Source organism: Piliocolobus tephrosceles, chromosome 16 (genome assembly GCF_002776525.5).
Source record: "Piliocolobus tephrosceles isolate RC106 chromosome 16, ASM277652v3, whole genome shotgun sequence".
Taxonomy (NCBI): domain Eukaryota; kingdom Metazoa; phylum Chordata; class Mammalia; order Primates; family Cercopithecidae; genus Piliocolobus; species Piliocolobus tephrosceles.
Genome location: NC_045449.1, coordinates 55,475,125 through 55,489,481, shown reverse-complemented (window position 1 = coordinate 55,489,481; position 14,357 = coordinate 55,475,125). Strand labels below are relative to the sequence as shown.

General features: G+C 38.7%; 1 protein-coding gene across 10 annotated transcripts in view; it reads left to right on the top strand.

Moving 5' to 3' along the window:
* Nucleotides 1-13,443, top strand: part of CDC27 (cell division cycle 27) — a 66,584-nt gene extending 53,141 nt beyond the window's left edge. For 5 of the 10 annotated variants that reach the window (XM_023192310.2, XM_023192313.2, XM_023192312.2 and 2 more), the window contains 4 exons: nt 1,567-1,695; nt 7,466-7,540; nt 8,838-8,994; nt 10,396-13,443. In XM_023192310.2, the coding sequence (XP_023048078.1) occupies nt 1,567-1,695; nt 7,466-7,540; nt 8,838-8,994; nt 10,396-10,478 (444 nt within the window). In that variant the 3' untranslated portion in view covers nt 10,479-13,443. Of the gene's footprint in view, nt 1-1,566; nt 1,696-7,465; nt 7,541-8,837; nt 8,995-10,395 lie in introns of those variants that run through there. The other 5 variants (XM_023192316.2, XM_023192315.2, XM_023192319.1 and 2 more) reach the window with 3 other exon arrangements.
* Nucleotides 13,444-14,357: the final 914 nt, after the last annotated feature.

Below are 14,357 nucleotides of genomic sequence, written 5' to 3'. Positions count from 1 at the left end.
ATCTTGTGGGGAGTAGAATTCTAATTCTCTTTTGACTATAATGAAATTGACCATGATGATAATTTTCTTAAAAATGGACATAGTTCAGCACCATAAGATGGGGCAAGAAAAAAAACTTGACAGTAACTTCTTTTATAGTTAGCTACTATGCAAAAAGTGTAAGAGATAATGTGTCTACTTAAAATTATTTTGTGTTGTCATCACCTTATTTATTCAATTCAAAATTAGATATCTCTTGACACCTTTTGGTGAAGTTGAACACTTTTTTAAAAATAGGAATTCTTCGAAACTTATTGTAGAACAGGTTTTAAATTTTTGAGTGGTTTATTTGAAGAAATTGTCAGGTAAGAGAGTAAGCTTTTCTCTTTAGGGAACTAGTAATTAGGGTCTCAATCCTGTGGGCAGAATATTTGGCCACCATTAGATCATTGCATAGATGAGTTCAGCAAGCAGAAGTTGACACTACCTACTCTCACATTCTTATGACCATGATATTTGTTAAAGTTCTGCAGCCACATTCATACATTCATTCACCCCACTTTTTTTTTTTTTTTTTTTGAGACAGTTTCGCTCTTGTTGCCCAGGCTAGAGTATAGTGGTGCAATCTCAGCTTACTGCAACCTGCACCTCCCAGGTTCAAGTGATTCTCCTGCTTCAGCCTCCCGAGTAGCTGGGATTACAGGTGCCTGACACCACGCCCAGCTAATTTTTTGTATTTTCAGTAGAGATGGGGTTTCATCATGTTGTCCAGGCTGGTCTCGAACTCCTGACCTCAGGCGATCCACCAAAGTGCTGGGATTACAGGCGTGAGCCACCCGGCCCAGCCCACCCCACTTTATTTGTAACATATAATTTGTCCAAGGAGGAACATAGCAGAATATTAGTATATACATATGAATGAATAGTGAGGTTTGGTACTTTTTAAAATCTTTTAAATTTTAAGTTATTTAAAATAAATTATTTGCTTCCCAGTAGTAGAGATCAGTGATTTTCAGTTATGTAAAGCAGTAAAATCATTTTTCAAATAAATACCTAAAATATGAAAATATCATTGTTCTGAGTGAAACAAGGTTTGTAAACAGGAGTTTTTTTAACACAGTTTTGAGAAGTCTAATATTTGAAAGACTGCATAAACCTGATGAAATGTGAATATTATCTGGCTAAATAGTACAGATCTTTTTTTTTTAATAGAACGCCAAGGTTTTGCTTGCCTTTTAGACTTAAAAGTAACCAAATATCTGCTCTAAAGATAGACTATTGATTATCATCATAAATATGTACCAGAGGACCTAGATTTTTATCGCAGAGCAAGTTATTTAAGATTTCTAGACTTCAGTATTCTCATCTTTAGTGAAGCAGTTGAACTAGAATTAGAAGTGATTTTAGAGATAATCTATTAATATTTGGTAATCAATTACTAAATCCACTTAATGCAGTGGACAATCCAGTTAGACCCTACAGCCTTATCTCTAATAATTTGATTATGTTGGTTTTGAGTCACGTTGGTTCTCACCTTTCTTCATAAATATCAAGAGGGAGTATTAACATGATCTTTATTTCTTACAGGTTCAACATGCACTGAAAAAATCAGAGAAGGCTTTGGATACCCTGAACAAAGCCATTGTCATTGATCCCAAGAACCCTCTATGCAAATTTCACAGAGCCTCAGTTTTATTTGCAAATGAAAAATATAAGGTAAGATAAATATCTTAAGGGTCTTCAGGGTTGTGTTGCTTAAAAACAACCTTATCCCTTGTTTTCAATAAACTGAAAGTTATTTGTTTTGATCTGAGACATTTTTTCAGAGCTGTTAATTTCATTTTTTGTGATTTTTATTTCTTCATGAAATACTCATAGGAAGGATAGGTGTGTGGAAATTTAGGAATATGTGGTTATCCCTTGTAAAGATGCCTTATATAGAAAGGCAGTTTTTTTCATCAGGTGGTTATCTTAAAGGTAAAACCTGAACCATCCTCTTAGGACCAAAGTAAGGGAACAGATGAAAATGAATATACGGGCCGGGCACAGTGGCTTACACCTGTAATCCCAGCACTTTGGGAGACCAAGGCGAGCGGATCACCTGAGGTCAGGAGTTCAAGACCAGCTGGGCCACATGGTGAAACCCCATCTCTACTAAAAATACAAAAAAATTAGTTGGGCATGGTGGCGGGTGCCTGTAAATCCCAGCTACTTGGGAGGCTGAGGCAGGAGAATTGCTTGAACCCAGAAGGCAGAGGTTGCAGTGAGCCAAGATCACACCACTGCACTCCAGCCTGGGTGACAGAGTGAGACTTCATGTCAAAAAAAAAAAAAATTAAAAATTAAAAAAAAGAAGAAAATGAATGTGTGTGCATTATTCAGCATTTATTGATTACCCACTATGTGTCAGGCACCAGAAATATAGTGGCAAGTAAAGCAATCATCTTTCCTGCTTTTGAGGGGCCTACTGTCTAGTACTTCTCTAGGAAAACAGACATTAACCAAATAATCACAGAATATAGTAAACGTTGAATACATAAAGGGAAAGTGTAGTAAATTACGAGAGCTTATAACACGGAGACTAATTCTAGTCTGATGTGTCTTTCTCTTTACTTCTCACTTTTTCGAATTATATATGGTTAGCCTGAAACAAGTATTGAAAAAAGAAGATAAGGAAACTGAGAAAGAGAAAAGAGGCAAAAAGGCACGAGATTTTTGTTATCATTTATTCAGTCAGAAACCATGAAGCAAAATCTTTTAAAGTAAATTCGGGGCTGGGCACAGTGGCTCACACCTGTAATCCCAGCTCTTCGGGAGGCCAAGGTGGGCAAATCACTTGAGGTCAGCAGTTCAAGACCAGCCTGGCCAACATGATGAAACCCCGTCTCTACCAAATATACAAAAATTAGCCAGGCATGATGGTGCACACCTGTAGTCCCAGCTACTCAGGAGGCTGAGGCACAAGAAACCCAGCCAGAGATTGAACCCAGGAGGCAGAGATTGCAGTGAGTCAAGATTATGCCACTGCACTCCAGCCTGGGCAACAGAGCAACACTCTGTCTCAAAAAAAGAAAAAAAGAAAGAAATATACCAAACCAGTGATAACTTATTTTAAGACTAATAAAAATCCCTATAATCCCAGCACTTTGGAGGAAGAGGCGGGCAGATCACATGAGACCACGGAACTTGAGACCAGCCTGGGCAACATGTCAAAACCCCATCTCTACCAAGAAGAAAATACAAAAATTAACCAGATGTGGTGACGTGTGCCTGTACTCTCAGCTACTCAGGAAGCTCAAATGGGAGAATGGCTTGAGCTCAGGAGGCGGAGGTTGCAGTGAGCTGTGATCACACCACTGCACTTCAGCCTGGGCCACAGAGCTAGACCCTGTCTTAAAAAAAAAAAAAAAAAAAAAAAGTAGGGCTAGGCACAGTGGCTCACGACTGTAATCCCAGCACTTTGGGAGGCTGAGGCAGGCAGATCATGAAGTCAGGAGTTCAAGGCCAACCTGGCCAGCATGGTGAAACCCTGTCTCTACTAAAAATACAAAAATTAGCGAGACATGGTGGCGGGCACCTGTAATCCCAGCTACCTGGGAGGCTGAGGCAGGAGAATCGCTTGACACCAGAAGGCAGAGGTTGCAGTGAGTTGAAATCAAACCACTGCACTCGAGCCTGGGCAACAAGAGTGAAACTCCATCTCCAAAAAAAATTTAAAAATAGACTAATAAAGATATACAAAGGGATTAAATATATAATTTATCCAGTAATTCCTTTAGTTTTATTCTATCTTCTTTATGAAGACATGGATTTCTATTTTTACTGGTTTTGTCCTTTTAAAAAGCTTCTCTTTCTTTAGTTTTTGTTTTTCTTTTTTTTTTTTTTTTTATTTTGAGACGGAGTCTTGCTCTGCCACCCAGGCTGGAGTGCAGTGGCCGGATCTCAGCTCACTACAAGCTCCGCCTCCCGGGTTTACGCCATTCTCCTGCCTCAGCCTCCCGAGTAGCTGGGACTACAGGCGCCTGCCTCATTGCCCGGCTAGTTTTTTGTATTTTTAAGTAGAGACAGGGTTTCACCGTATTAGCCAGGATGGTCTCGATCTCCTGACCTCGTGATCCGCCCGTCTCGGCCTCCCAAAGTGCTGGGATTACAGGCTTGAGCCACCGTGCCCGGCCAGTTATTGTTTTTCTTGCTCTGTTGCCCAAGCTAGAGTGGTGCAGTCAAAGCTCACTGAAGCCTCAAATTCCTAGGCTGAATCCCAAGTACCCAGGACTACAGGCATAAGCCACCATGCCCAGCTAATTTTTTTGTCAAAATCAAGTCTTGAAAAAGCTTCTTTTAGGGCCAGGTGCCATGGCTCATCCTTGTAATCCCAGCACTTTGGGAGGCCAAGGCAGCCAGATCACTTGAGGCCAGGAGTTCAAGACCAGCCTGGCCAACATGGTGAAACCCTGTCTCTACTGAAAATCCAAAAATCAGCTACGCCTGGTGGTGCATGCCTGTAATCCCAGCTACTCGAGTGGCTGAGGCATGAGAATCACTTGAACCCATGAGGCGGAAGTTGCTGTGAGCCCAGATCACACCTCTGCATTCTAGCTTGGGCAATAGAGGGAGACTCTGTCTCAAAAAAAAAAAAAAATTTTTTTTAAGCTTATTTTAAATCTAATAAACCCTTTTCAACTTTTAACTACTCTTTGAAGTACTATAATTGCAAATCAGTATTTGTTTTTATGTACTTACTTTATTGTACTTCTTTAGATATGAAGGACTTTATTCATTATTATTAAAGCCATTTTAATACCAACATACCTACCAAATAGGCCACGTAAATCAGCCTTTACTTGCTTCAAGAAGCCCAAGTTCTAATCTCATCAGTTGTCTGGACTATGGTATATATATAGTTATAGCCATTTTTGTGGGGTTTTCTTTGTTTGTTTGATTGTTTAGGCAGCCTTCCAATCCAAAGTAGTACCAGAGAGACTCCCTCTTTTGTTATTATCATCATCATTATTATTATTATTATCATTGTCATTACATTATTATATCAGGCAGCCTCCTGAGCCACAGTAGACTCAGAAAAACTCCCAGTTATAGGCATTTTGGGGTATGAGCTTGGGGCTTCACTGAATTATGAGGCCTAATTTGATGCATGGACTAGATATAGATATGTGACTGTATGAAAAGGGCATAAAGAAAAGTTAAAGGGTACATGTTCTCAGGATCTCCTGGGACTGTGTCATGGGCCATTCATTAGTCACTTGAAAACAAGAAAGAAAAGTTAATGATTGCTTCTGAGATTTTCTGGCTCCAAAATGAAAATCAAGGGGACCATTTCAACATCTCTAAAACATTGCTAGCCATCACCTTATTTAATGTGTTGTACTGATATTTAATCATTTAAATCTTAAGTCTTTAGGGTAAAAGTAAGAACTCTGATGCTGTGTTAGACACTATTTCTCAATGAATCCTTGTAATTAGATCATTGGGGGTGGGGATAGGCATGCTGGTTGCATGAAATGTTGATAACAATTATAATATGCAGTCATAGCAAGAAAACATATCAATTCTGAATTGGGTGTGTTGTAGCAGTGAAGGAGGATTGGAGTCTGTCATCCTAAAGGTTAAGATTTCGTTAAAGGACAGGCACAGCGGCTCACGCCTGTAATCCCACCACTTTGGGAGGCCGAGGTGGGTGGATCACAAGGTCAGGCGTTCAAGACCAGCCTGGCCAACATGGTGAAACCCCATCTCTACTAAAAATACAAAAATTAGCCAGGCATGGTGGTGGGCACCTGTAATCACAGCTATTTGGAAAGCTGAAGCAGGAGAATCGCTTCAACCTGGGAGGCAGAAGTTGCAGTGAGCTACTGCACTCCAGCCTGGACGATAGAGCAAAACTCCATCTCGGGGGGAAAAAAAAAGATTTCTTTAAAGGGTGGGCATGATGGCTCACGCCTGTAATCCCAGCACTGTGGGAGGCCAAGGTGAGAGGATCACTTGAGGTCAGAAGTTCAAGGTCAGCTCGCCAATATGGTGAAACCCTGTGTCAACTAAAATACAAAAATTAGCCGGACATGGTGGCACACACCTGTAATTCCAGCTGCTCAGGAGGCTGAGGCAGGAGAATCACTTGAACCCGGGAGGCAGAGGTTGCAGTGAGCCAAGATCACGACACCATACTCCAGCCTGGGTAACAGAGCAAAACTCCATCTCAAAAAGAAAAAAGATTTCTTTAAAGTAAGGCCGTCACAGTGGCTCACACCTGTAATCCTAGCACTTTGGGAGGCCAAGGCAGGTGGATCACCTGAGGTCAGGAGTTCAAGACTAGCCTGGGCAACATAGTGAAACCCCATCTCTACTAAAAATAGAAAAACAAAATTAGCCAGGAATTACAGGTAAGCATCTGTAATCCCAGCTACTCAGGAGACTGAGGCAGGAAAATCACTTGAACCCAGGAAGCAGAGGTTGCAGTGTGCAGAGATCGCACCACTGCACTCCAGCCTGAGTGACAGAATGACAGTCCGTCTCAAAAAAGAAAAAGATTTCTTTAATGATTCTCAGAAGTGGTCTGGGAACTTCTGGGGTTCCCTAAAATTCTTCCAAAGAGTCCTAGAGGTCAGAGCTATTTTTACAATAATGTCTTGACATTATTTACCTTTTTCAGTCTTCATTCTGTCCCAAATGGACAGTAGAATTTTCCAAAAGCTACATAATATGTGATATCAAAACAGATTAAATGGAGGAGATAGATGTGAGAATCTAGCTGTCTTCTACTAACAGAGACTTGCAAAAATATTAATGCCACTCTTCTCAATGACTTTTTGTTGTTCTGAAAAATTATACAGTTATTTTTCATTAAAAAATAAATCACTGGGCCAGGCACGGTGGCTCACGCCTGTAATCCCAGCACTTTGGGAAGCTGAGGCGGGCAGATTACTTGAGGTCAGGAATTCAAGACCAGCCTGGCTGGCATGGTAAAACCCCGTCTCTACTGAAAATACAAAAATTAGCTGGGTGTGGTGGCGCATGCCTGTGATCCCAGTTACTCGGGAGGCTGAGGCAGGAGAATTGCTTGAATCTGAGAAGCGGAGATTGCAGTAAGCAGAGATTGCGCCACTGCACTCCAGTCTGGGCGACAGAGCAAGACTCCTTCTCAATAAATAAAAATAAATAGATAGATAGATAGATAGATAGATGACCAAAAGCAAGGATTGTCACCACCTGCATATTTCACAAAGAGGGGTGTGTGTGTGTGTGTGTGTGTGTGTGTGTGTGTTTTCAGTGTACTAGAGTGCCTGCTATTTAGTACTTATTGTCATATAAGTATGCATTTTATTTTCACAACAATAAGAACTAATTCAATAAGGAAGTATATTGATTAAGAGTTAGCTTTTATGAAGATGATTTGGGAAATCGAATAAAAAAATTGCTTGGTCAAAACTTTAAAAATTTTTGCTACTTTAAGGTTTTTCTTTGCCTTTTTCAGTCTGCTTTACAAGAACTTGAAGAATTGAAACAAATTGTTCCCAAAGAATCCCTCGTTTACTTCTTAATAGGAAAGGTAAAGACTGGGGCCATGGCTCTAAACAGTGACTTTCACAGCAAATATTGACATTTCATAAGAATAAATTTAATACATACTGTACAATATCTATTGAGCAAATTCAACTAAAGCTCCAAACTGAGTGCTCTGGGAATAACAGATTTAGTTCTAACACTTAAGAAAATGATATCCTAGCTGGGCATAGTGCCTCACGCCTGTAATCCCAGCACTTTGGGAGGCCTAGGCAGGTGGATTACCTGAGTCAGGAGTTTAAGACCAGCCTGACCAACATGATGAAACCCGACCTCTACTAAAAATACAAAAATTAGCTGGGCGTGGTGACTCATGCCTGTGATCCCAGCTACTCTGGAGGCTGAGGCAGGAGAATCACTTGAACCCGGGAGCGGAGGTTGCCGTGAGCCAAGATCACGCCACTGCCCTTCAGCCTGGGCAAGAGAACAAGATTCTGTCTCAGAAACAAAAAAAAAAAAAAGAAAGAAAGAAGAAGAAGAACATGAATGGCACTGTGTTGTCTTGATTAAGAGAAATGGCTTCTGAGAGTCCGAAGGCCAGACTAGTCAGTTTTTTACAGACTAGACCCCCATATGCCAATTAGTTAAGGTGCCTGTAGACAGTTGTTAAGAGTTGATATAACTCAATTTAAAATCACTGTAAATGAAAGTTAATTAAGCAATTTACAATCCATTTAATCCTATTATCATTGTTCCAGTCAGAGTGATATTTATTGGAAACTTACTACCTGAAAGATAGAAGCAAGGAATTCTGAAAATAATATCTGATTATATGAAAAGAAACTCAAAAGCTGGTATGAGTTCATCTGTAGGAAGAAAATATCCTACCGTTAGAATGAGTTTAGATCACATAAATCAGGAGCCTAGTTTAAATTATAAATATTTAGAATTGTAGAGACTGGGCGCTGTGGCTCATGCCTGTAATCCCAGCACTTTGGGAGGCCGAGGCAGGTGGATCACCTGAGGTCAGGAGTTTGAGACTAGCCTGGCTAACATGGCAAAACCCTGTCTCTACTTATAAATAAAAAAATTAGCCAGGGGTGGTGGAGGACACCTGTAGTCCCAGCTACTCTGTAGTCCCAGCTACTCAGGAGACTAAAGCAGGAGAATTGCTTGAACCTGGGAGGTGGAGGTTGCAGTGAGCCAAGATCACGCCATTGCACTCTAGCCTGGGCAATAGAGCAAGACTCCATCTCAAAAATAAATAAATATATAAATATTTAGAATTTTATAGTTGAAGCTCACAACTTAATGAAAAATGTAGTATTGCTGTTTATTTTTAGGTTTACAAGAAGTTAGGTCAAACGCACCTTGCCCTGATGAATTTCTCTTGGGCTATGGATTTAGATCCTAAAGGAGCCAATAACCAGATTAAAGAGGCAATTGATAAGCGCTATCTTCCAGATGATGAGGAGCCAATAACCCAAGAAGAACAGATCAGTAAGTATCACACATATGATTGTGAGTATTTAGAAAGTTACCTTTTGCATAAGGATTTGTAGGCTACTCCTTTATTTTATTTTTCTAACCATGGTGTTACCAAATGAACTTTTAGGGAAATTTAACAGGCTGATGTAATAACAAAATGCATATAAAGTCAGATAATTAGTCTCTGTTCTGGATCTAATAAATTCATTGCTAATTTTTACCTGGGCCTCGATTTATGTTTGAATATGTAACCAGTAGTGTTTTATCTGCTTCCTAAGAATGTAGTTTTTTAAATAAGAGAATGGAGAAATTTCTGACAAGGTAAATTCTGATTAGATGCCTTTGTTCCAGAAAACTTGGTGAAAACCTTTAATTAAAATTATAAGCCACGGGGCCAGGCACAGTGACTCAGGCCTGTAGTTCCAACACTTTGGGAGGCGGAGGTGGGTGTATCACCTGAGGTCAGGAGATGGACACCAGCTGACCAACATGGTAAAACCCCATCTCTACTAAAAATACAAAAGTTAGCTGGGCATGGTGACAGGCACCTGTAATCCCAGCTACTCAGGAGGCTGAGACAGGAGAATCGCTTGAACCCAGGAGGCTGAAGTTGCAGTGAGCTGAAGTCATGCCATTGCACTCCAACCTGGATAACAAGAATGAAACTCTGTCTCAAAAAAAAAAAAAATTATAAGCCAGGCATGATGGCTTGTGTATGTAATCCCAGCTACTCAGGAGGCTGAGGTGGGAGGATTGCTTGAGCCTAAGATTTCACGACGAGCCAGTGAGACCCTGCTTCTAAACAAATTTTTTAAATTAGCTGGATGTGGTGGTATGCATCTGTAGTCCCAGGTACTTGGGAGACTGAGGCAGGAGAATCATACCACTTGAGCCCAGGAGTTTGAGGCTGCAGTGAGCTATGATTGTGCCACTTCACTCCAGCCTGGGTGACAGACCAAGATAGATGATTGATTGATTAATAAATAGATAGATAGATAGACTGACCCCATAAACCTTTTGAAACTGAAGGTTATAGTCTATGTTTCTGTGGACTAGCAGGGAGTATTCTTAAAGTGGAGTCAGTGATTAGAGGTTGGGGAAATGTCGATTTTTTTTTTTTTAATGTCTCAGAGAACTAGCTAGTTGTAATTCCTAGGGCAGGAATAAGGAACCCATTAGGGAGAGGCAGTTTTGGTAGTTAAAACCTTAAAAGTAAAATGCAGTAAGCTAATGTCAGACCTATTACAAAGTTAGGAAACTTGAGTTGCATTTTATTAAAGGGTATGAGGATTTTTAAGGGCCTTTATTTAGGGTTTTATCTCTCTGAATATACTACAATTTTTCTTGTTTTCATGAACCAACAGGATATGTTTGTCAGAAACCTTACTGTAGACTTTTGTTTTATTTTTAAAGTGGGAACAGATGAATCCCAGGAGAGCAGCATGACAGATGCAGATGACACACAGCTTCATGCAGCTGAAAGTGATGAATTTTAACTTCTGGAAATCAGACTTTTACAACTGGATGTGTGACTCGTGCTGACATGTTTCTTGTCCCTCCATATACTGAGTCTTTACTCTTGAGCCGGCGGTGTCATCATCCATCACTTATACCATGAGTGTGCCACTTTCATTGGACCCTGACTGTATCGGAATGAAAGGCAGTGCAATATTTAGCTGCTAACAAGACTGGCTCTTTTACCAGTATGAATGACAATTTATGGGGGGTAGGGTGGGGAACTTTCTTTTCTGTTTTTCTTTAATCTCCCTTTGTTGGAAAGTATCATGAAAGGAAGAGTTATGTTTTATCTTGAAGGAACCATTAGATATGGAAAATAGTGATGAACCAGAATTTCTTGGTTGCTTTCTCAAAAATTTTTTATTTGGTTCTGTTCCTGATAAACAGAGTAACTGACCTTCATTTCTAGGTTCTTCAAGAATGGTGTTTGCAAGTGCCAGATGGAACAATAAAAGACGTTGCCTATAACAGTAACTTGATTGCCAAGGAATGTAAATTACCTTCAACTTGCAGTGTCTCCCATAAACAAATGTAATGGGCATATTGGGACTCGTATGTAGGAATCAAATATCCCTCCATACAGTGTACACTTATTCTTGGCAAGAATGCTTTAATGTGTAACCAAGAGTTTTAATTTATTCATCTTGCTTCAAAGTGTTGATCATTGTTGTCTTGGTATTGCAAACTTTAAAATTGGTCCATACCATATTGCCTCTTCTCTCTGAGCTCTGTGGGATCACCTTTAACATTCAGAGATGACAGAGTGGTTCCCCACTGAGAAGCCAAAACAAGGCCCTTAATAATCCCTTAAGTTCACCATATCAATCAGAATGAGAACACTAAAGTGGAGAGACTTTAAGAGATCATGATAGTGAAAGCCTTAATATAATCAGAATTATACCATAACCTTGAATCTATATTTGTTCAAAACATTATCCCTTTGACTTTTCTAAGTGTTTGCTTAAGCAGAGTGTAAGAATGTGCGGTTACCTTTGGTTGAGATCCTTTCCATTCTTTTTGACTCTCTGCTTCAGATTTTTTCAGTAGTGTGAGTCACCAAAACATTTACTAAGAGTTGGGTTTAGGATATTGGAAATTTTTAGCTTAGGGGAAGAAACATTCTTAAGAAGGAAATAGGTTCTCTTCTGAGTTTGTCATAATATCGGTTGGTGTCTTTGGGAAATGACCACAATTTTAAGAATTTAATTATGCATATAAATTGATAATTATTGGAATTCCACCGTAACAGATTTCAACAGTCTTAAATTGTTTATCTCCTTTATTGTAATGTATTGAAATTTTAGAAAAACTTCAGTTGTTAACATTTTATGAAGTGCCAATGTCAGAATGTAACAAATTATAGTTTCTTATGAATGACAGGCCTACAGTTATTTTGGATTATTTGATGAAGGACAAACTTACCTGTATTTGTTAGTCAAGCTGTGAAAATAAGGTGGATTACGAAAGATGTGAAAAAAATTTCAGCCTGTAGACTCAGTAATTTTCTATAATTTACTGTTAATCTCATTTGAATATGGATTAGGTACAATTATAAATTAATTCAAGTCAGGGTCTTTAGGTATCAGGTGCCAGAGAGATATTTAACAGATTTCCCTACCTAAATTTATGTATATGTACTGTCTAAAAAATTACTTTTTTAAAAAAAGGAACAGTTGGGAGAAAATAAATATAATGAAAAATTCCCAGAGGCTAGCACTTGGATTCTAACACATATGCTATTGTATTATCCATTAGTTCTGTAATATTTAATTTTAGATTCTTTTATATTTTTAATTGGCAAAGCACAAGGTGCTGTGTAACAGTGTCATTTAGAGTTTTATAGAAAGCTTCAACCTGAGTTCTGCGTTATAAAGCCTGGAGAAAGCTAAGCTTAGAACATAATTTGCTGAAGTATAATTATCTTTTTGTAGTAGGAATTTATGTCCTGTGCCAGAGGTGAGAGTCTTTCTGGTACTGATTTTTTGAGACCAAGGATAAAAGGATCGTTTTGTAAGACACGCCATGGCAGTGGCTGGCTGGGGGACAGTTTCCGCCCAAGCTTGGCCTATTTTATTTTTCCTCATACCTACTTTTAAAGTCATTAGGTATCTGAAGCCTTATTTCCTACCTAGTAACACTTTCTGGCTTTTGCGGTTTCTTTTTTTGTTTTGTTTTTTGCATGGAATGGGGATCAAACAACCAGAAGAAGAACACATTTTGATCAAGCAAAATGTTTGTTTCAAACATCAGAAGTTTATTTTACAGAAATTAAATTAAGTAGTTTGACATCCTTTTCTCTGTTTCACACATATATTAGGTTGGTGCATAAGTAATTGTGGTTTTTGCCATGACTTTTATGGCAAAACCTGCAGTTACTTTTGCACCAACCTAATACATATATATGCGCACACACTTGTTCAGAAGCTATGTTGTGGCCTTGGATTTGTTTTTCCCCTTGGAAATGGTTCTTAACTCTGGGATTTTAGAAGGTTAGAATATTTTTTCAAGAGAACAGTGGTACTCAAAATAATGAAAGGTGGTCCCTACATTTTCTGTATTCATCACTTAAAATTTTTGATTTTTCCAAGAACTACAAGTAACATTTGAACCATGCTGCTGTTGTACCTTAAACAAAAACTCAGTGATAACCAGTATTTAGTCTATTAAAAATGCTCTTTTTGAAGAAAAAAGTTTGGAAGTCTCTGATTAGCCAGAGTATAGTATGAGTCTTCACTGAGAAATATGGTGACCCATTTTCTTTGTGAAAACCTGGGAAAATGCAAGTGTGGGTGTGAAGTGTGTGTTCTGTTTGCATTGAAACAATGTAATTTTGTGTCTTCTTTTTGCTTTAACTGACTTACTTCAGAAATTGTACAGTCTTGAGGGGGAAAGTCTTTTCTGTTAATATATTTGCAATTCATTAAAGGATATGGAAAATCCAAATAAGTTACTTTTGAAAGCAATTTATAATCAAGTTGTTAAAGCTCTATGAAAGCTGTGCCATCTGTATTTTAGTAAGAAGGCACAGAAAAATAGAGATACAGTTTTATGTTTCACAAAAATCTAGAGCAATGTTTATCTAATTTTTTAAAACTTACACTCTCTTTTAATATATTTATATTTTTAAACGGTCATACTCTTTTTTAGTATTATTTGGAATATCAAAATAAATACTATGACAAAAACAATGGTAATTTTTAGAATACCTTTTTTCAAACTACAGAAGCCCGTTACCAACCAGCAGCTGTGAATTTGCAAGTTAACTGCTTATCCTTTGATCACATGATTTCTGAAATTTCTTCAAAAGGGACACAAAGGTTTTTTGTTCCAATTAGAATCTATTTAAAAAGGTCAGGATCTGAAAGAAGTAAGATGTAGAAACTGAATTTTACTCTAATTTGAAAATCTTTTTTTTTTTTTTTTTTTTTTTGGTATCTTGGAGAAAGTACAGAGAGCTGAAGGGGGTTATTCAGACTTGAAGAAAAGGCAGTAACAGGGAGAAACACATGAAGGTGGGGTGAGCTGGGCAGTTCCAAGGGGAACAACGCAGACCTCATAACCTTCCCTAGGACCTGCCGTTTAATGTCAGCTGAACAAGGATAAACAGCAGCTTAGACATGAAACTATTCTTTGGCTTGTTTAGCTGACACCTCATGGTTCACGAAGGTTCATTACAGGTTTTATTTTTCTTTGTAAATGCAAACTTTGCTAAAAAGCTGTGTTTGTTGAGATCCTGCTCTATGGATTGTGTTGCTTGCTTTGTGGATGGTATTTTCAATTCTCAACACTAGAAGGTAGGTATTACTTCATTTTACAAAAGAGAAAACAGGCTCAGCTATTAAATGATACAACTGGGC